Consider the following 22813-nt stretch of genomic DNA (forward strand, 5'->3'; position numbering starts at 1 on the left):
ATACATTGAAGTCTATGAAGTGATGTCACTTACACCAAAGTGTTTTTCACACACACGATTTTGCTTCACCAACAAATGTCTTTGAGAGTACTAAGCAACAAGAAATATTTAAAAACTGTCCAAATTTGTGAAGAGACATTGAAGAGACATCTTGTCATGTGGAGGGTAATCCGGCTCTTGAATGTGGCGTTGAACAGAGCATTGACGTCTCGACTCCTGTGAAATGTGCTTTACAATGACGAAAGAACAACTCAAAATTCGTATTATTTGATCATTATTGCGATCTTTTCTGATAAAAGCCATGCTCAGCAGTTTAAATAGGCTACTGTAGGAAAATTATACCGTAGATCTGCTTTGTGTTTATAATTCTTATATTGAAGTCAGTAGATTTGTAGCCATGCATGTTTTAATGAAGGGGACGTTATTGAAACTCACTATTATTGTTGTCTTTTTGGATGAAAAAGAATGCTCAGTCTGAAGGAAGACTATATATCTGCTTTCTTTTAATGCTTAAACACTATAAAGTCTCTTGGTAGTTCCCTATCTGTCACTCACTCAACATGTGTTGATGTAGTGACACTTGGTGTCGCTCTTGGGAGCCCCAAACACCTCTGATGTTTTGAGAAAAGGCCAATGGGAATTGGCGAGTGGAATTTGCATGCCACTCCCCCGGAACTTCAGGTATAAAAGGAGCCGGCTCGCAACCACTCATTTAGATTTTTTCTTCAGAGCTGTTCAGCGAGCTGAATTCCTCTGCCAATCCATGCACCTCATGTGCAAGCTGTTGGATTTACGGCACATTAAAGTGGTTTCTCCCCCTCATGCACCAGTGGAGTGCAGAGAATGCCCCTGGGTGCTTCAGCAGCTAAAAGAGTATATTCTTCCTAATAAAAGAGTATATTTCCTACTAAATAGAGGCAAAGATTCCTTACTGTCTGTGTGTATTTCCTGGTTGCGGTCTTCTCTGCTTCTGACAGCCACGATCGCTTGGGCGCTGCCCACGCGGAGACAGCGTTCATGGACGGGTCATGTACTCACATTGAGAACATGACCATGGCAACGCTGCGATCGTGGATTTCCTTCCACAGAGGGAAAGCCTCCCCAGCGGCTCCCCACGTCGGTCCTTCTACCTACGGGTTTGAGGCCGCAAATGGGGGACCACACCTTCGGGTGTGGTCCCCCATTCGCAGGCAGACGTGGAGCTGACGGTCATGCTTGACCGGGTGGCTAGGTTTGCAGGCTGGAGTGGAACCCTCTGCCCTGCCCTGAACCCTCATGGCTTGATGATTGGTTCATGGGCCCATAGCGCCGCTCGTGATGATTGGTTCATGGGCCCGGAGTGCCCTTTCTTCCCGGAGATGCATTAGGAGCTCACGAGGTCATGGTCACCTTACACTGCCCGGGCCTGATCTCTGAGATTCTTTTCTCTCTCGATAGTGGGGCTGCCATGGTGTAATCTGCGATTCTCCATGCGCCGCCACCTAGCGGAACTGGCCAAGACTGCCATCCTGAAAATGTACCAAGTCAAGACACTTCGAGAACTGCACGAGGATAGTTTTGAACCGAGATATATGCAGGAGCTGCGCACGGGGACCGATCTCGCCCTCCGGGCAATGAAGGTTGTGGAGCGGACACTTGGGCAGGCGATGTCCACCTTGGTGGTCCAGGATCACCAACTCGTTGTCAAGGGCGTATCCTGTGGCAACAACCACCACAGCCCGCCCCAGCAGTCCGGCCCCAACGCATCCCGTCTCACGGCACACTGCCAAGAACCCTAAGAAGGCTTCTAAGTGCCTCTGAGACGGGCGACCCAGGGATGTGGAGACCCGCTGCATTGGATGTTGTAAGCATTACACTCCATCCCCGGTGGAAGGCTGGGAGAAGAATCTTTTGTTACCTTTTCTTTTGATTTCACCACATGCCCAAGGGGCTGCGTTACCCACATTTTCAAGAAAAGAGCAGTTTCCTTGTTCCCTGGTGTGGGAACAAGGAACCCGGTTCTTATCACGACTGCCGGACACCGCACCTTTCACGACAGGCACGGGACTGCGGAGGTGCCCCCTGCCCCTGCGCACCCAGCTATGGCACAAATACACCCACGCCAGGGCAGTTGTGACGGACTATGAAGACTATTTCCCTCCTCCCCGTCCCTGACCATCTGATGGTGGGTATTCGGAGGGAGGTAAGTGCTTTGATGTCCCCAGACTCAGTACGGCCATGAGTTCAGGGTTTGAGCCCCCTCAACGTGACGACTCAGGCTCCGCCTACTGTGAGGCCCCACCCGGCCCCACCCCCACCCTCTGAGCAGCTCTTTGTCTGCTTTGGAGGACAGCAGAAAGTGAGCCCTGTCTCCAAACAGAGGATTGCCAACTGGGTCATTGATACCATCGCTTTGGCATATCAAGCCCAGGGCGTGCCACACCCTGTGGGGCTACGAGCACACACTACCAGGAGTGTGGCGGCCTACTGGATCCTGACCAATGGCGCATCTTTAGCAGACATCTGTAGAGCAGCGTGTTGGGCAACACTGAATACCTTCACAAGGTTCTATAATCTCCGGGTTGAGCCGGTTCCGTCCCATGTGTTGTCAGGTGCGAACAGGTACATTTACGGGACGACTGGCCGGGTGTTTCGCTTGTGTATAGCGCCTTTCCACTCCTGGAGGGGGAGACATGAACTTTTTACCCCCCAGCCGTGTTCACAAGATTGTTGACCCTGAATGTCCTTCCTCCTCAGCCCTGTGGCAGGCAAATTTGCAGGGAAAATCAATGCTGGCCCATTACATGTGCTAAATAGGCCCAGTACTGTGGTAGGTGCTTCACAAGCGCTGGTTGCCTCTAAGTAACCCCTTGTGATGTATCTTTCACGAGATGGTTTCCCCATTGGTAAACCCGCGTCTTTCTTGATTTGTTTGTAGAGCTCCTCCAAAACCTGATTGAGTGATTGCGAGCCAGCTCCTTTTATACCTGTACGTCCGGGAGAGTGGCATGCAAATTCCACTCGCCAAGTCTCATTGGCCTTTTCTCAAAGATCAGAGGGGTTTGGGGCTCCCAAGAGTGACCCCTAATGTCACTACATTGACACAGTATCTCATTCCCTCCATCAGGGAATGGAGGTTACGAAAGTAACCAGGACGATATCGGCCATGAACGACTCACTATGACTCATAGCACATAAGATGTTCATTTGTTGCCACCTAGTGACATTTCCTGAAAGGGTCACTGAACTTATCAGTTAATAAAATTTAACACATTTGTGAAACAGGAGCAAGCCTCACCAAAATACTCTTTATTTTGCACAATTGTAAACTTGAATAAACTTGAATCACTAAAATAGCTGGAATTGGTGCTTTTAGATTATTCTTTAAAAAAAATCCCCAGAAAAGATTTTTGTGGACCAGTGATTGTCTTACCTTTTCCGTCCCTCATGATTTTGCATCCCTGTAATTTGTTGTGGCATTTCAAGAACAAATCTACAAATTAGAAAATAAGCTAATTTGTTGTCTTTTCGTTACCCATTTAGCACTCATGCCACCTGTGACCTCACTCAGTGTAGCCTACCTTTGTGACTTGGTTTTTTTATGTTTTATATTACAAGTTAACAGGCTACTAAGATGGACAGAAAACATGGACAAGTTATTGAAAAGGAAAAACGTTTATGATGGTTAGCCTATGTGGGATAGTGGTGTGGTGTAGAATTTTTTAGTCGTAAAAAGTCTGCCGTGGCAGAAAAGGTGTTGGGAAACACTGCACTAGATGGTTCAGTCAGAAGGCTGAGTCTCTAAGTGTTGATGTACTCATGTATATCAACTGGTTTAAAGGCCTTGATATCAAGGTTTTAGCTATATGTTCTTATAACATAAAGAAAATCTAGTTCAACAAAAAATATTTTATTTGATGTTAATGTGAAGTGATTTGTCCAGGATAACAAGAAAGATACAATTTTAAAGTAATAGTTCTCCTCAAAATGAAATTTCTCATAATTTACTCACCCTGACACCATGTCCTAACCAGGTAAATAAAGTGACATGTTACAGGACATTTTGTTTACACTTAGTTCCTATTAATGTGACATCGTACTGGTTGTGGAACACAAAAGGAGATATTTTACAAAATGTCCAGGCTGCTTTTTTCTGTGCAAAACTGTTACTCACCCTCTGTCCAAAAAACTAAATGAGGTTGAGTAACAGTGTGTATTTTTTTTTCTCAAACCATGTAGTCCACCCTAGAAGACTGCGGCTAACTTTAGTTAAACTTTAAGTGCACTGCAGAATGCAACCCGTAGCATAAAAAAACATTCACATTCCCCAAAGATTATTTCCCAAATCCTTAAAACCACATTCCTGCCACATTCTTCACAGCTTTATCCTTTTACTTCATGGAAGATTGACAGTTGAGCTTGTTTGAGAGATGAGTATGTGTCAGAGAATGTGAGCTTCATATCTGTGAAATATTGTCAGTTTCATCTTGTGTCAGATCCATCTCTGCCAGGGTAGATCAGGAAATGCAATTAGCTGGATCTTGGCAGATTCTGTATGTCAAATTTGTTTATGTTGCTAGTAATGAATTGTTTTGCAATATTAAGTTGGACTTTTGATCATGTGTGGATGGTCATGTCATCAAATATCTGAGAAGGCATGGACATGATTCAAATAACTGATGCATCCTTACATACTTTTTTAATGCAATAGTTTGACACTCACCATGTTTGCAGTTACTCACAAAGCCCACTCAATAATTCTCAGGATGCGGTAGGAGGCAAAATGGCCTTTTGCAAATGGCCAGGCTTTTTTTTAGCACCAGAAGTTTTAATCCTTAGAGGGTCCAACTCAGGACCATGTCAGGACATGTGAAAGTGGAAAATGTGAGAACAAATTGGATGAAACATAGCCAGTGCCAAGAGTCCTGAATTAAAGAGAGGACGAATGAAATACTGCTATTAGTCAGGCATGGCACTCATCCATCTGGGCTTCTAAAACTCTATAGAGACAGCAATGAAACAGTAAGTGCACCATGCACACACTTGCAGAGAAATAACGATAGATATGTGAACAGTTAGAAATGGAATGAATGAACAGATGGTCTGGAATGATGTTGAACCCATATATGTGCATTATATATACTGTTGGAATGTTCAGACCAATATTAAAATAGCCAGAATATACCAGGGGGGCAATTTAAATAAATACAAAAACTTTTTTTTTTTTTATAAAAAATGAGTGATGACACTTACTTGGCACATGCTCAGTAAAGTTCTATGTTTTCCTGAGAAAATGTACTCTTCTAATAAAAAAAATATATATATTGTTTAATTATTTTGAGATAAACGTATATAATTAAAATAAACACTGTATATACTCTCACCAGCACATTTCTGGGGGACGGCAGGGCACGCCTCCACCCCTGGCAGTGGTTCCATTGCCCCATGGCGGTCGGGGAGTCCAGTCCCCATTCGCCCCGCGGACGGCAGCCGTTCCCCGCGTCTGGCCGGTCGGGCTACTCCGTCATCCAGCGGATGGCAGCGCCGCTCCCCTGGGTGGACGGCAGTGTCGAGGACTCTGTGATGGGCATCACTTCTCCTTCCTGGGTTTCGGCACCATTGTAAGAGGGTTAAGATGGGCAAGGAGGGGGCGAGAACTGGCTTAAAAATATAAATAATATTTAATTAAATAAAAAGGCACACACAAACACACACAGGGCAGCTGCCCGTAATTCTCTCTCTCCCGAACTGTACTGTCACCGGCCGCCTTTATCCATCGCGCAGCCCATCATGTCGATTGGGGACTAGGCGTGCATCATTCCAGCATGGCCCCACCCTCTTCTGCTCTACATAATAACAATGTCCTTTTTTATTTGATTTATAAGTGTTACAACTCCTCCCAACCACTGTTGCACAATCATAATGGGGGTGATTTTAACACTTTGACTTCTTGTATTAAATCAGATAAATAATTCTTATTATGAAAAAATTATATATAAAAAAATAAATATATCTACTGTACTACCAGTTTCCCCTACTCTGGATATGAGTATCTGTTTTATATCCAGAGTAGGGGAACAATATGTGCAATATATGCAACTGAAATATACAAACATATCCGTGGTCAGCAAAGGAAATTCATTTGCGGGCTTCATTTTCATTGCATTTCCATGCAGAAGAATTTAACAATAGTCTTGCATCCTGCGAATGCCCCCTCATTTATTCATTAGCATAAGATAAGTCTTTAACCCATGGCCACAGAGCCTGAAAAATCTCAGCATGTTGCTTATTCAACCCACCTCTGTCACTCTTTCACTTGTTTTTGCTATCAGAATCTAGCATTAGTCTGCAAAATCAGCGCGGAAAAGCTGCAAAATCACACACGCACGCACCCACACACATACACTCACACAAACACACACCGTATTTTGTATCTTTGTTATTTTTTCATCCTGTCAGAAGAGTGAAAGTGTGGCTTTGGAGCATGAAGGGAGCCACATTAGGGAATTGGGCTCCACATAAACAAAACAAAAAGAGCTGATGAGGTTTTGATCCCAACATTGCCTGTGAGTGAAATCCACCTACACTCCACCAGTGATGGAGTAGCAAAGAAGGGGGTCCATGCCGTGTCTGCTGTGCTCACAGCGCTTGGTGTAAACTTAGGGAGGGATCTTCTGTATGCATCTGTATTTGTTCCATGGCCCGCTGAGCACATGTCAAAAGGATAGAGTTATGCTTTAAGGATCACACAGCATATATAAGTTTCTCTCATTCTCACAATTCTTCCTATTGTGTATTGAATTCAGTGCTTTGTTTTGTCAAATTAAATCCACACTTTATGAAATAATTTATAAGAACAACATTATGCATTGCAATGTTTTCGTTTATGGTTTATGGAGGCTCACTGGATATTGTTGTTCACAGTTTCTCAGTTTCTTCCTTTATTGGTAGAAAGATAGATGGTAAAATGATGCCAGGAGTAGCTGAAAAAGCCAGGTTAAAAAAAAAGAAAGGCATTGGAGGATGATGCGGCCAAATGTGGCAAACTGACATTATTATTACATTACAAATACATTAAAATTACTGTATGTGCAATACAGTGACATTATACAAGATTATAGACCAAATACAATTTGAACCCGATAGACCTTTTTAACACTACGGGTTTTAGAATGCAGAAGTAAACGTTTGCAGGGTAAACTTCAACATTGGCTAATGGGAGTGAATTATTTTCACTTGCCCATTTGCTCCAAGACCAAAATAAACAATCTGCTATTATGTTTGCATGTCTTTCCTGAAGACCAAAAAAATAGAGGGCAGTGGATTAAGCAAGTCAGATGGGAGAAGAGGCCAAATATACTGTCACTCTCTTTGCAGCTGTAATTGAAACACCCTCGCATCTGTGGTAATACATTTTTTAAAACTAATTCCAGGGTAATATAACATATTAACATAACATAACATAATAAGCATAATGTTATAAATAACACTCAATATTTAATAAAAAATTATAATATAACAAATATTTACACTGCTAAATAAGGTGGAAACGCATCATCACAGTCTGTGGAAAATGGTCTATTAGCACCATTTACAGCTGTAGTGCGTTTGATTTAAGGATACTTGCACAATGTAATATAGCTCAATTTTTTTTATTTGAGCCTCTATTGCATCTATTTTCACTGAATAGCTTATGGCTTTATGAGTTGTGCTTACTCTCCTCTGTGCCTTGGCTTCAGTGTCTATACAGTAGATCAATGATGCCTGAGAGAAGTTAGCAGCTTGTAATTATTCTTCTGCCTTTCTGCAGGAAGGAGACATGTTCTGTCTGTTTACATTATTTATGCAGAATACATTACAGCCTGAGTCCCTTTATGCAACTGGAGACATTAATTTTGGTCAAGAACTGTAAAATGCTGTTATGCCAATGAAGAGGCTTTATCCTATAAAATCATTTGACTGAACAAAGAACATGGCACAGCACAGCAGATACATTATTGAACCCAAATTCTGTACACAACAGTAAGGCCAGTATTAGATGCCATTGAATTTATCCCACTGTAAATCTCCACTCAGCCTTTTCTTGTGACATCTAATGCATATCATAATTTCCCTATTCAGTAATGATGTCATAAAACAATATACATATATAGCTTATGGTTTATGGTTAATCTATGAGATGCCCTGTGTCCAAATACACTTATTTACTTTCAACACAGCTATGTGGTTCTTTTCAAGTGTGAGTGCCAAGAAAGTTGTTCCATATTGTACTTGTGATAATGCTGACATGACAGAAGTAGTAAAATATGTTGGGGAATGTATTTATAATACACACATGCACATAATTCCATCATTGAGCCCATTTACATGCACACCAATATGCTGATTACTCTCTAAAATCAGCTTATTTAAAAAATCTGACAAGGCAAGAAATCGATTATTGCGTTATTCTCTACTTTTGACCTCATAACGGAATGCCTTTTATTGCGTTTACATGATCACATGCATTGTCGGCTTATTAAGTATAATCTGTGTAAGAACATGCATGTAAATGTGCTCACTAGTTGAGAAGTTCGTTCTTCGTCAACTAATCAGTACATACTATGGCATTAAAGGAATTGTAGGAATTTGGATGCAGCCATGATCAGTGTTTCCTGGCAAACATCCGATGATGGCACATCCTTTCATTTAGTTTTGGAGGGTCTAATTGTGTCCATTTGAAGCTTCTTTTGGCAGTAATTGAGAATAATGAGCTGGTTTCTGCCTGGTTCAACTTTGTTCAGACAGCACCCTGGATAGACATTAGCATTCTTGTATTTCATTTGAAGTAAATGCAAGGGCTTGACCCCTGGATGGGCTTTTACGTTTGGGTCCAGCCAAACATATTCCCTCCATGATCAATTACAGGCGGTAAGCTAAAAGAATGAAGGAATTTAGAGTCATTCATTCCCCTTAAGTAAATTAGGAAAACTAATGACAAATATAATGACCACTTGACCTGTAACATGTTTATCTGTACTGACCTTGTTCTATGTTAGAGAAAGTGATTTTAGCCTTCAAGATGTTGTGTGTTGTAGCTATATTAACTGAATTATGTGTGTCACAATGATTGCTTACAGTAATGCAACAATTTATAACAATTTTGCCTTCATTTATTTCCAAAACAGATTATAACAGTGTGAAAGTAGGAAAGTATTTACACGGCAGAGGTATGTCAATAAATTTGCAGTACTTCTGCTTTGAACTCTGAATTGCTCATCCTATCAACATGAAGCTTTCCTGAAAATATGTCTGCTGATAGCTTGGATGTGGTATATAGCTGATAATTATGTCATTCATATATATGCCAAACACAGGGTTCCAACAGTCATGAAAAACCTGGAAATATCATAATTTAGATTTCCAACCTTTGAATAGTTTGGGAAATGAATAAACTCCAAAAAGTTATGAATCATATAAATATATAAATTAAATATTTTATGAGCTACTATAGAAGTCTGAGTCCAGTCTCCATAAAAATGTTTCACAAATTACTGGAAAAGTAATGGAAAATTATTTGTCAAAAGATGACATTTTTTTTCCCAACAACAACAACAACAGCTTAAAATAGTATAAGCTGGTTTGCTGGTCTTAGCTGGTTTAAGATAGTCTAGCTAGTCTCCTAGCCTAGTCAAACTGGTCTAACATGGTGGCCAGGTGGTTTATTAGCATGACTTGCTAACAGGTGCCCAAACACCTCTGATACCATCAAACAGGCCAGCTTTCTGATTTAATGTGTTTTTTGTTTGTGTGTTTTTAGACCAGGGTGGGAACCCAGCAAACATAACTTTTGTTGAACGTTTGAGATTGTACTGTATGTGTATTGTGATTCTGTTTACTATTCCTTAACTCCTGCTATCCACATGGTTCGAGAGGGCCAGTATGTTGGTGATTCTGCTGAACTGTGTTACTCTGGGGATGTTTCAGCCTTGTGAGGACAGCCACTGTGACTCAAAGCGATGCAAGATCCTGGAGGTAAGTATCATACCAAGCTTACTTCACCTCTCGTAACCCGATGTATTTTAAATGGATCAAAAATGGAACAGATGAACAAAATGCTAAAATGTAATTGGACCCAGAGTTTAAATGATTTTTGACAAATGAAAGTGTGAAACAACTTTTCGAACTCTACAGTGGGCTTTGTTTTCTTAGAACTCTCATCTGTGTGGAAAGCTGGGTTTCTGTAGATATCCTGGAGCATGTTGTGTTGACTATTCCAAAACCACATGTGATGATGGGCAACAAAGAGATCCTCGCCTGTAATTCAAAGCAGATTAACACAAGAAAGACACTGCTCTGGTTTATCATTGATTTGGGGACATGGTTTAGGGACTTTGATTTCAATTTGCTGAGTTTCTTATGCTTTGTTTAACAGATGAATGTGTTGCCTTAAGGAAATTAAAGAGCTATCTTCGTTTTTCTGCTTTGGATCTGCCGTGCATGTCTCTTTCACATCCACACACACAAACTCAAGTTTATTTCACTTTATAAATGGGGACATACCATAGACTTCTATTGTTTTTATATAAAGCTGATTTTTTATATTATAGACAAGGGGTTCTTAAACCTTCTTAAACCAGTACCAGTACGTGACATTTTGTGTTTACCTGGGCTCCACACAAAACTGTGCAACATGCTGTATTTGCTATATCCATTAATTTATTCATTTTTAAAAAAATCTAAAATCAAATAAAAAATCAAAATCAAATCACTTTATTATCACTCAACCATGTACAAAAGTGGAACAGTGGGTGAAAGTCTTGGGTTCAGTTCCAAGCAACATAACATTCATGACAGTGATGAGACATATACAGTACCAATCTACAAAAAACATCAGATTTATACAACACAATTTACGAAACTAATATACACATAATTACTCAACAAAATATACAAATAATTATATACAATGTACAGTATACAATACACACAATATACAATAAAACTATAAATGTGCAGTAAGGTTGTATAGTGTTGTATTGACATTCAGGCTGTCGGTTGCTAGTGTGTTGTTAAGAGAAATATAATTATGACAGTCCAGTGTGAGATTACTAAAGTTCAGTGCTGATATATGTTGATTATGAGCGATCAAGTGTTCATAAGCCTGATTGCTTGGGGGAAGAAGCTGTCATGAAGTTGGCTGGTGTGGGTTCTGATGCTGCAACACCGCCTGCGTGATGGTAGCAGTGAGAGCAGCCCATGGCTCGGGTTGCTGGAGTCTCTGATGATCTTCCAAACTTTTCACATACCGCCTGGTATAGATGTCCTGGAGGGAGGGAAGCTCACCTCCGATGATGTGTCTGGTAGTTCGCACCACCCTTCACAGGGCTTTGCGGTTGAGGGCGGTGCTGTTGCCGTACAAGGCAGTGATGCAGCCAGCCAGGATGTTCTCTTCAGTGCTGTGTAGAACCGTGTGAGGATGTGGTGGTTCATTCCAAACTTCCACAGCCATCTCGGGAAGTAGAGACGCTGGTGATACTTCTTCACAATGGCCTCAGTGTGGATAGACCATTTGAATTCCTCAGTGATGTGGACACTAAGGAACTTGAAACTGCTGACTCACTCCACCGGTGCACCATTTATGGTGATGGGGCTGTGTTTTCTCCTGATGTCTACCACAAGTTCCTTGGTCTTTCTGACGTTGAGGGAGATGGCACCAGCGTGTCAGAGTGTGCACCTCCTCTCTGTTTCATCATCGTTAGTGATAAGCCCTACCACCGTCATATCATCAACAAACTTGTTGATGACTTTGGAGCTCTGTGTTGCCACACATTCATGTGTGTACAGGGAATACAGGAGTAGTCTGGGAACACAGCCCTAAGGGGCTCCAGTGTTGAGGGTCTGTGGTGAGGAGATGTTACTGCCCATTCTGACAACCTGGCATCTGCCTGACAGGAAGTCCAGGATCCAGCTGCACAGCGAGCTGTTTAAATTCAGAGCCTGGAGTTTCATGTCAAGCTTGGAGGGTATTATGGTGTTGAATGCTGAGCTGTATTCTACAAACAGCATTCTCACAAATGTGTTCCTTTTTTCCAAGTGGGAAAGAGCAGTGAGCATTGTGACTGCAATAAGAAAACTGTAGTGGGTCCAGTGAGGCAGGCAGCACAGAGCTGATGTGGTCACTGATAAGCTTTTCAAAGAGATAGGGCAACAGGATGCCAGTCATTTAGACAGGTTATCTTTGACTTTTTTGGTATGGGCACAATGGTGGATGTCTTAAAAGCTTGTAGGAACCACAGACAGGGAGAGGGAGAGATTGAAAATGTCACTTGTTGATCCGCACATGATCTGAGAGCATGGCCCAGAATGCCTTCTGGACCTACAGCTTTGCGAATATTCACCTTTTTGAGAGATCGGGTTACAGATGCCCCCCTCACTAGACGCACTGCAGTTTGCCTAACGTCCGAATTATCCCAACCGCCATCGCCACCACCCTCCATCTGGCCTTTACCCACCTAGATAAAAAGGACTCATACTCTCGAATGCTGTTCATAGACTTCAGCTCAGCATTCAACACAATCATTCCTCAGCACCTGATTAGAAAGCTGAACCTGCTGGGCCTGGACACCTCCCTCTGCAATTGGATCCTGGACTTCCTGACTGGGAGACCTCAGTCAGTCCGGGTCGGGAACAGCATCTCCACCACCACAACTCAAAGCTTGGTTTCCGATGTGCTAATGAAAATCCAACGTCCTAAATATTTTGTCTGTCATATACAGTAACACTGATGACATCTAACACAAATATCACATGAACTAAGTACATTAAAACAAGAAACTGCTAAGTTGTGTTGGAGCTTGCAACACTGCTGCCATCCTTGGTACTATCTTGTTTCAGAAAAAAACAAATGTCTAAACCAATTTTGAAATGGACAGACTCTTGCAGAAATTCAGTTAGGACAACTCTCGGAGATAGATTAAGATTATTGATGAAAATGACAGTGAATTAATATTGACATGAGTCAGTATGCTGCTGCTGATGGGACGAAAACATAATGCTGCTGAGACAGAAGAGAGATGCTTCTGTTACTGAACCAACATCAAGATAAAGCCCCCATAAAGCAGATCTAGACACATGGTGCTGGGGAGGTGGGGGGATAACTCCACACATACTGCATTGCCGTAGCCATTTCCCAGTGTAATGCGTGAGGTGAGTAGCAGCTTAAAATATTTTGACATGAGAGAAAAGTTTCCAATTGGGTGCATAGGACAAAGTGCTCCTGTATGACCTATCAGCTCGTGCCAAGTAGAGTTTCCTAACTGAACTTAATTGTCATTTAGTATTATTCTATCTTAGAAAATTTTTTTAACTGAAAGTAAACATTTGAATGTGCACACAAACATACAGGCTCTCAAACTGTATAAATAAAGAAAAATATTCTATGTTGAAACTGTAAAGTCATTTACAATCACTTTTAAGGTTGAAATAACCACTGCATTTGCCAAAGTTTGCCAGGTAATTATATAATATTTTTCAAAATTATTCAGCACTTTTTGAGTCACCTAAGAGCAAATAACTAGATCTTAGACATATATGTTTGTGAAATAGTCTATAATTATTTTCTGTATTTACATATTTCCTTAGTTTTTCAGTGTGTTTTTTGTGCAATCTTTCACCGACATGTTCACAACATTATTAAAATGCACTTAGCTACATTAAAATTAAATTTCCTTGCCAGTTATTTTTGTGATATAAATACTGTGGCAAGTAAACCTATGTTAACCCTTAGGAATTAGCTGGTTTTCTGCATTAATTGGTCATAAAATGTGATCTCATCTTTAGCAAATTCACAAGTATAGACACAATGTGCTTAATATAACAACATACAAATAATAATAATCTTCCATGCCTTTATTGAACACATCCCATTACTTTCTCAGTGCTGTGGAAAAAGTAAGTGAACCCTTGGATTTAATAACCAGTCGATCCTCCTTTGGCAGCAATTACCTTATCCAAGCATTTCCAGTCAGCTGCGAATTAGACCTGCACAACAGTAAGAAGGAATTCTGGACCATTCTTCCTTACAGAACTGCTTCAGCTTAGCCATATTCTTAGGATGTCTTGTGTGAATGCTCTCTTGAGGTCATTCCACATCATCTCTATTGGGTTAAGGTCTGGAATCTGACTGGGCCATTCCAAAAGATGGATTTTCTTTTTTTGCAGTCATGCTGTTGTGGATTTAATTAAATGTGTAGGGTCATTGTCCTACTGCAACACCCAACTTCTACTGAGCTTCAGCTGGTGCACAGCCACACTGACATTATCCTTTAGGATATCTTGATAATCTTGGGAATACATTTTTCCCTTGATGATGGCAAGCATTGGCCTGACGGCCACTTCTAGGTAGAATAGCCCCAGAACTAATTTGACTCCATTGTACCACTGTGAACAGATTAATATTTAAGTTCTTCAAGATACATTTGTAATCTTTTCCAGCTTTATGCAATGCTACTATTCTTGATCGTCGGTCTTCTGAGATCTCATTTTTTGCGAGGCATGTTCCAGGTCAGCAATTGCTTCTTGTGAATAGCAAGCTCAAAATGTTTGAGTGCTTTTTATAAGTCAAAGTAGCTCTAACCCACTTCTCCAATCTCATTTCATTCATTGGATGCCAGGTTTGCCATCTCCTGACTCTAATTAGCTTTTGTTGAAGTCATTAGCCTAAAGGTTCACATACTTTTTCCATCCTACACTGTGAATGTTTGAGTGATGTATTCAGTATGTAAAATGTGTAATAATGTGTGTTATTAGTTAATTTAACAGATTATTATTATTAATTATTAATATAACAGTTTGTGTTTGTTCATTATTGTAACTTAGATTAAGATCAAACAAGGTTTTTAGACACATTTATACATAAATGCATGTAATTCCAAAGGATTCATATACTTTTTCTTACCACTGATTCTCAGGTAAACAGTATTTAAAACAAAACAAACTTTGACTGATCTCTTTACATGTTGGCCAGATGGCTCTTTCTCCAAGTGGAAGACAGAAGTTGCCATACGCACCAGACCTTTTGCCATATTCAAATGTCTGGCAATGCAAACCCTACCCCTGGTAGATTTTTATTTATTTATGTATTATTATTATTATAATTATAATTGTATTTTTAGAATAAATTATTGTATTCATTTGAGAATTGTTTTCCCAAGTGAGGACATTCCCAACTGTCCCCAAAGGAAAGATTTATTCGATTTAGCTCTGTTCTGGGGACAAATTGTTCCCCAAACCATATAGAACGTAACACACAAACACTTTCATTCTTTTTTCCTCTCTTTCCATCTCCTATCTCATCTCTTTTATGCTACTGGAGTGTCATATGCTTTTTGATGTCTGTAATACAGGTAAGTCTGTAATAACGAATCCCCAGAGAAGGTTAAACCACATTAATTTAAGTGCTTAAAACTAAATTTCAAAGCCACTCATCCAGTCAGGCGTTGTAATCAAATGGTTTAAAATACAATGTGACTGATTGTGATGAGAGGTGAATCACCTCTTATTTCTGAGTTATTAAACTAATGGTTGGTGTAGTGAATTAAACTAATCTGTGCCCTTTACATCATGACAGCAAGTCATATTCACTGTACACTGAGTGTCAATGAGAAGTGATACAATTATTTTCATAAGTAAACTGTCGCATAAAGCACATATCAACTGTGAGGTGGCTTGCTGCCTGACCGGATTTTGAAATCAATATTGACATACTCTTGACAAAATTACTAATGTACCTAGACCAAATATTTTCTCAAAAGTGAAATTTGTATGTCATGTTTTTGTATTGAATAGTATTGCATAGTTAAGTGTAGTGTGGTATAACGTGGTACAATTTGTTGTGGGATCATTTAGGGTAGTGTAGCAAATCAGCTCTATATTCTTCCACCATTAGGTAGCGAATCAGCTCTATGAAATATTAATAATCAATCATAACTTGTTATAATCGATTATGAATATTTGGATCAGTTAATCGGGTTAACTTGATGTAGCTACATTAACATTACAACCAAATACTCGGTTCATCCCGTGAACACTCAATTTTGGTTATTAATTAATTAATTAATAGAAATGTACATTTCCGGGGCAAGGGAAATGTCTTTCTTACTAAGTATTAAGAGCAAGTAGTCAAAATCTATGATTAGTGACTTTAGATATGAGCTTGAGACACAGACAACTTTACATGTGACATGAACAAGACTTTATTAACTAGACTAAACATTTAAACTACTCTAACATACATATACATACATTCATACAGTTTACCAAGGGAAAGAGGGCTGAAGCAGAATACAGGAAGGCAAGAAGTTATAGCATTGTTTGAAGTTCAGCAGATCAACAGCCTGAGCAAACCATCATATTAGTTCTGACACGCCCTTTTTAGAAAGGGGTTAAGGATACTTAATGTATCAAATAATGAGACTAAGTTTGATACTTGCATGTCCCATTTGAATTAAACTGTCCTGATGCAATTTGTTGAGGCTCAAGTTGATCTTTGATGATGTTGTCTTGATATCTTTGGTGAATGGAAAGACAAGGCCGTACGTAGCCTGGCACACGCTTGGGAGTCCTTGGGGCCTTCTAGTTTGGCATCATTCAGCGAGAGAGTGAGAGAGCACAAGGCTCAGAGGGCAAGAGATAAGCGACAAGAGAGAGGGCTAAGAGCGCTAAGAGAGCGAAGATAAGAGAGGAGATAGGGCTAAAAGGGAGCGAGGAAGTGGGCGCAGCAATTTTATACCCTCAGGAAACAGGTCCCACCTCTCATTGGCTCGACCAATAAGAAGGGTTTGAGTTCTAGGCGGGAATTTGGTTTATTGCTCTTTGTTGTAAAATTGCCCATTGCATGTGCAAGAAAGAAAATAGGAAATATACTTATAATACTAATATGTTGTTGTTATCGACATATCATGTACACAGTCATTTCAATCTTCAAAATACCAAGTTATAGAGACCAAATATGCCACACATATGATTTTGGTTAATCATAGTATGCAAAGTCTGAAACATTAACCCATTAGTTTGCAAGAAAACATAGATCAAGCACATTTAAGGGAAAATGTGAGATGGCACATTAGATACATGTCAATATTTATCACATGGATATATAGAATATATATATAGGATTAACAGGGTTCATTTCTCTTTCTCAGTAAGAGAATGAAGGGAGGGTCAGTACTTCTCTGAACATTCCTTTGGAGGTCGTAAAGGCCTCCATTACTCTGGGCATGAGAGAGTTCCTTTGTCAAACCTCATTTGCATGTTTATGACAGTAAGAGATTTTGGGCTGAATGACTCAAAAGATAGTAAAACATCGCGTAATATCATTCTACAGAGATCTTATATTCGAATTCAGCTCGGACAAATCGTAAGGTTTAATTTGATACCAAGAAAGGTATATTTAGTACACTTAATAAGGGAATATACACTGAGGCTATTAAATATGAGGCCTCAGAGTTTAAAACACACAACGCAACAGTTCTAACGAGTTTGATATACCTCAGAAATACATAACATACAGGGATTACACGTATTTCATTAGCAATATGCAGTTCTGTGTTTAACTGAAAAACACACACACACACACATTTTTACGTTCAAAGTTTCCCCCTTCCTGTCCACACGATAAGCACGTGGTGAGCATGCGGATGTCACATGCGGTTCTCTGTCAATAGTTCATTGTCTCTTTGTCAATACATTTATTGTGCTTGTGGAGGCTGGTTGGCTCTATTTCAGTAATTAGGGGAGTTTTTAACAGTAAGTTCTTGTTTGTTCATGAATCTGTTAAGGCCACTGATCCTCCGCCATACCTTACAGTAGCATTGTACAGTATGGTGTAGCATTAAACAGTACCGTAATTTCTGGACTATAAGCCGCAACATTTTTCCCACGCTTGGAACCTCGCGGCTTAAACAATGACGCGGCTAATATATGGATTTTTCCCGCTTTCAAATGTAATACAGTTTTTTTTTTTTTTAAACATTCTGGGACGTGCTCAGTTTTTTGGCGGCGTGAAGCATTCATTAGACCAATGAAATTGCCGAACGGGTTATGGTCAAACAACTTTTATGTTTACTGTTTAGATTAAATCGAGCGCGCTCAAACTTCCCATCATTCTGATTACGGTAGTCATTATGTCGCCCTCATCATGGCAAAGACACGGAGAAATGCATAGGCCTATGATGCAGCTTTCAAGTTGAAGGCAATTGATCTGGCTGTTGGAAAAGGAAATAGAGCTGCTGCACGGGAGCTTTGTCTTAATAAGTCGATGATAAGACGTTGGAAACAGCAGCGTGAGGAATTGACTCAGTGCAAAAATACAACTAAAGCTGAGGCTATTCAACACCGAAGGAGATGACTTCAGTGGTTTCAGTGCACAGGAGGAGGGAGATAGTGACCAATGACTTTCTTGGTAGGCTACCATTTACTGCAAATTTTTTATTTTTTGTTACAAGCCGTGTGTGGCAGCGGGGGGCGTAGTCAAGCGCCCGTCCGGGAGAGAAAAGCGGTAAGGGCGCTTACACCTGAGCTAAATTATGTCTAACACCTGTGTCTAATTACAGTAAGCATGGGGAGAGCGGCATAAAAAGGCAGCAGCCACAGAGCTGAGAGAGAGAGAGAGAGAGAGAGTGACACACGTCAGTCTAGTGTTGGCGCATAGAAGACCAAGAATTGAGAAACTTTATAAAATTGATTGTAAACATTGCTGTGGCCATTAAAAGCCTTACCTGGAACGTCAAGTGCCCTGCTTCACGTGTCCTTCTTGGGAAAACTGTCACACTGGCACCAGTGTGACAGTTTTCAGCAGGGAATAATTTAGCTCAGGTGTAAGCGCCCTTACCGCTTTTCTCTCCCGGACGGGTGCTTGACCACGCCCCCGCTGCCAAACCGTGTTTCGTTAAAGCCTATTTATTTTTGTTACAAGCCGTGTTTCGTTAAAGCCTGAGTAAAGTTCATTTGTTTCAATGTAGGCATCTGCGGCTTATAGACATGTGCGGCTTATTTATGTTCAAAATAATATTTTTTTTTAATTCAGTGGGTGCGGCTTATATTCAGGTGCGCTCAATAGCCCGGAAATTACGGTATTGTATGGCATGGCATATTATTGTGTAATCTAGTATGGTATAATATAGAGATATTTACTTTCTATGGGTCTATAGCTCTCTAGGATAGTTTTGGTCTATATGGTGGATATGGTAGTATAGTATAGTATATATATTATTGATTTCACTGCATGTTTTCATTTTTATGTCCTTATATTTATACTTTTATTTCCTTATTCTTTTTTTTTTTTATCCTTTTCTTAATTAAACATAACATTTAAAATTAAACTTAAATCTATGTCCTTTTTATTTGGGCCCAAGCACTGAAAGTCCGGTGATCCTGTTGTTCTTAGCATTATTATTGTTATTCTTTTCAAGGTTTCGGTGCTTTTGGGGCACTTTACATGCTTAAAAACTCATGAAATTTTGCACACACATCAGAGTTGTCAGCCAATAGGCCTAGGCAACAGGTCACACATGGGCATGTAAGGCAGGCTCTGTAGTACCACATTACCAGAGGTGAGGTTAGTTTCAGCTACAGTCACCAAGCTTTGTACATATATTGTTCTCATCAAGCTGGACATCTTTCAAAATCATAGTCTTTAGCTCTACCCAACAGGAAGCCAGCCATTTTGGATTGAATTTGGATTTTTTTTTTTAAACTTGCAGGCCCTGCACTTTTAAATAATACTCCTACGGAATCATGTGACTGTCACCAAATATAGGAAACATGCCAAGACATTGAAGATGCTAAATTGCGAACAGATTTGTTTTACTGTATATTTAATGGTGTTGCCATGGCAAAATGAATGGCATAAAATGGAAAACTGGAAGATTCTTATATTTTCTGTGTGCATTGTGTGATTTAGATCAAATCTGAGCTGTATGTTTGGTCTTTGGGGCTGATCACATGGTTGTGGCTATTATGGGTCACAATCATAGAGTCACCAACTGGCAGCAGAAAGAGTGGTCTTACAACACACTTTAAAATAATCCTCTTATATTTACCTGAATTGCTTCAAAATTGTTTAGTATAATGTTGGGACACAGCTGATCAAGGGATTCTTGATATCTTAAATGGTGTTACCATGGCAACAAATTAAATGTTATTTTTCTTTTCTTCACATGTTTTTGAGGTACATGTCTTGCTTAAAATGTCATGGCATTTGAAATCCACATCAGAGTTTTCGGCCATTAGGCCTGGGCAAAATTTAACACATGGGTGTTGAGGGGCAGCTCTGTAGCACCACCTTTTGGCTAAAGTGGTGGGGTCAATTTCACCTACAGTCACCAAACAAGCCGGACTACTTTCAAAATTACAGTCTTTAGTTCAGCCCAACAGGAAGTCGGCCATTTTGGATTGAATTTGGATATTATTTTTAATTGCATGCCCTGAACTTTTAAATACTTCTCATAGGAGATTAATGTCACCACATTTAGGCAACATTATGTCAAAATATTGAAGATGCTAAATTGTGAACAGAATTTTTATATATTGAACTGTGTTGCCATGGAGAGGAAATAAATGAATGGCAAAAAATGAGAAACAGGAAGTGTATCGTATTTTGTGCATGCATTGTGTGATTTAGATAAAAATTGAGCTGTATGTTTGGTAATGGGGGCTGATCACATGGATGTGGTTATTTTGAGTCACGGTCATAGTGCCTCCAACTAGCATCAAGAAGCATGGCAATTACAAAAATATTCCTGTTATTTTTATCCGAAACCCTTCAAAAGTTTTTAGAATAATGTCCAGATACTACTGGTGCACAATGATCAAAGTGTCTGATATTTGAATAGTGTTGCACTGTGAGTGTTACATGGCATTGCACTCAATCTGGATTTGTTGCATATGATTTGTGGCCAATGTGTATTTTAATAATAATAATATGTATAATATGTTTAAGCATGCTTATGACATGAATGTAGCTATTGTGGGTCACGGTCATAGGGCCTCCAGCTGGCAACAATAGATGTGACACTTCAAATAGATTGTGAAAAGAAAATTATATTATATTATATTCACCCCTGTCACATTACATTTATTCAGACTAGTGTCAAATTTAATAAGGTAAAGGGATTCTTGATATCTTACATCATATTTTCATAGCCACAAGTCAAATAACAATATTATTTTTTGGACTGTTCAAGGGTTCACACTTGCCATAATTACATATTTATTACATTTGCCACACACATCATATTTGTTAACCATTATGTCTGTGCAGAAGGTAAGACATGGTGTCTTACTTGTTTACTCGAACAAAAGCATGTGCCCATCATGCATAGTTTTCTGAAAGCCACCAGGTAAAAATGGACTTGTGGTGCTGGGGCCCATCATTGCTGCTTGCAGCTATATTTTAAACTTTTGTTTTATTATATTTTTATATAAAACATAACATATCTATTTTTAATTCCTTATACAATTTTATTTTCTTAGCTGATTTTATCATTTACTTTTATATCTTTGTACTTTGACACACCATTGTGTATGAAATGTGCTATATTCTGTACAGTAAATAAACTAACCTACTGTATAGTAAGGTATGCAGTACAGTATACTATAGTGTGTTCCAAAAGTGTCCATGGTAGTATACAGTATTAATGCTGTTTTAGGGGTATATTTAGGGATAGACAGTTGACATGGGGACTTAAGTTAGATTTAAAAGGCCTTTATTTCTTTTATTAGTGTTTCCTGAAACCATCACCTTTCAATCTTCACCATCCCTGGGTGAGATTGCTTACTTTTCACATAATGCCAAGTTTTTGTTATGATTTAATGGACATAGATCACTTTTTTGTTTTATATTTAAGCTTGTACATTTACTGATTGATAATAAATTAAACCTGTATCCCAGCTCAACTGCAGTTATTGAGTTAGAGTGTGTCCCTCCTTGGTTTCCACGTAAAATAAACAACCTGGGATGTTTTAGCCCTGGGCTGTGATAATTTACAGAGATGATCTTTTCCAACTGCACTCTCAAATCACTCTCCCTCTTGCCATATGGAAATTAGTGTGCTTTCCCAGAGATAAGATTGTAAACCTGGTCATCAGGAAATTTACAAAGACATGCAATCAACTCCCATCACTGTCAGGGAAACAGTGAAAAGCCTGGGCTCCATATCTGACATTAGCCCTCAGCAGCAGCTCTAAAAGACTGCATTTGCTGGATTAATGGAATTCATGGAAATACAATAAAGCCAAGGAGCATGCCTCACTTCTCATTCTTTCTCTCTGTGCCCCTTCTCTTCTGCCCACACAAAACATTATCATTTATTTCATCCCTGTTCTTCTCTTGACTGTCTGCAAGCCCTGTTATTCTTATGAAACAAAACTTCTCAACACAGGGCTTATGCTGCCCTTATATCAAGGAGTTTAGGTGATCAGTTGATACAATCTCATAAACGTTTCATTAATTAAATAAGGAAACTATGTCTCTGATTCCCCTTAAATATGTTAGTATTCATATGCACATTTTTGCAATTACTTTTTATGGTGTTAAAAAAAACATAAATCTTCAAAATAACTTTTTTGGTAGAGGTGAAGTGTGTCATTTTGATACCACTAGAACAGCACATTTTAAACATTCGCCACCATTGATTGAACCATGTGACATGGCGGAGGGCGGGGCTGGGTTGTGATTATTCACACCCGGTCCCTTATCAGGCTAATTAAGCTTCTGAGAAGGATAAAGGCAGACTGCGGATCGTGGTGCGACAGAGAGAGTTTGTTTACGGGAAGCTGACCGTCATATGTGTGT

General features: G+C 39.7%; 1 protein-coding gene across 2 annotated transcripts in view; it reads left to right on the forward strand.

Moving 5' to 3' along the window:
* Window positions 1-9868: 9868 nt before the first annotated feature.
* The window catches only part of LOC127626798 (voltage-dependent T-type calcium channel subunit alpha-1G-like), a 204726-nt gene continuing 191781 nt past the window's right edge, over window positions 9869-22813 (forward strand). For both annotated transcript variants that reach the window (XM_052102848.1, XM_052102849.1), the window contains exon 1: window positions 9869-9993. In XM_052102848.1, coding sequence (XP_051958808.1) covers window positions 9901-9993 — 93 coding nt within the window. In that variant the 5' untranslated portion in view covers window positions 9869-9900. The remainder of the gene's footprint in view (window positions 9994-22813) is intronic.

This window comes from Xyrauchen texanus, chromosome 33, assembly GCF_025860055.1.
Source record: "Xyrauchen texanus isolate HMW12.3.18 chromosome 33, RBS_HiC_50CHRs, whole genome shotgun sequence".
Taxonomy (NCBI): domain Eukaryota; kingdom Metazoa; phylum Chordata; class Actinopteri; order Cypriniformes; family Catostomidae; genus Xyrauchen; species Xyrauchen texanus.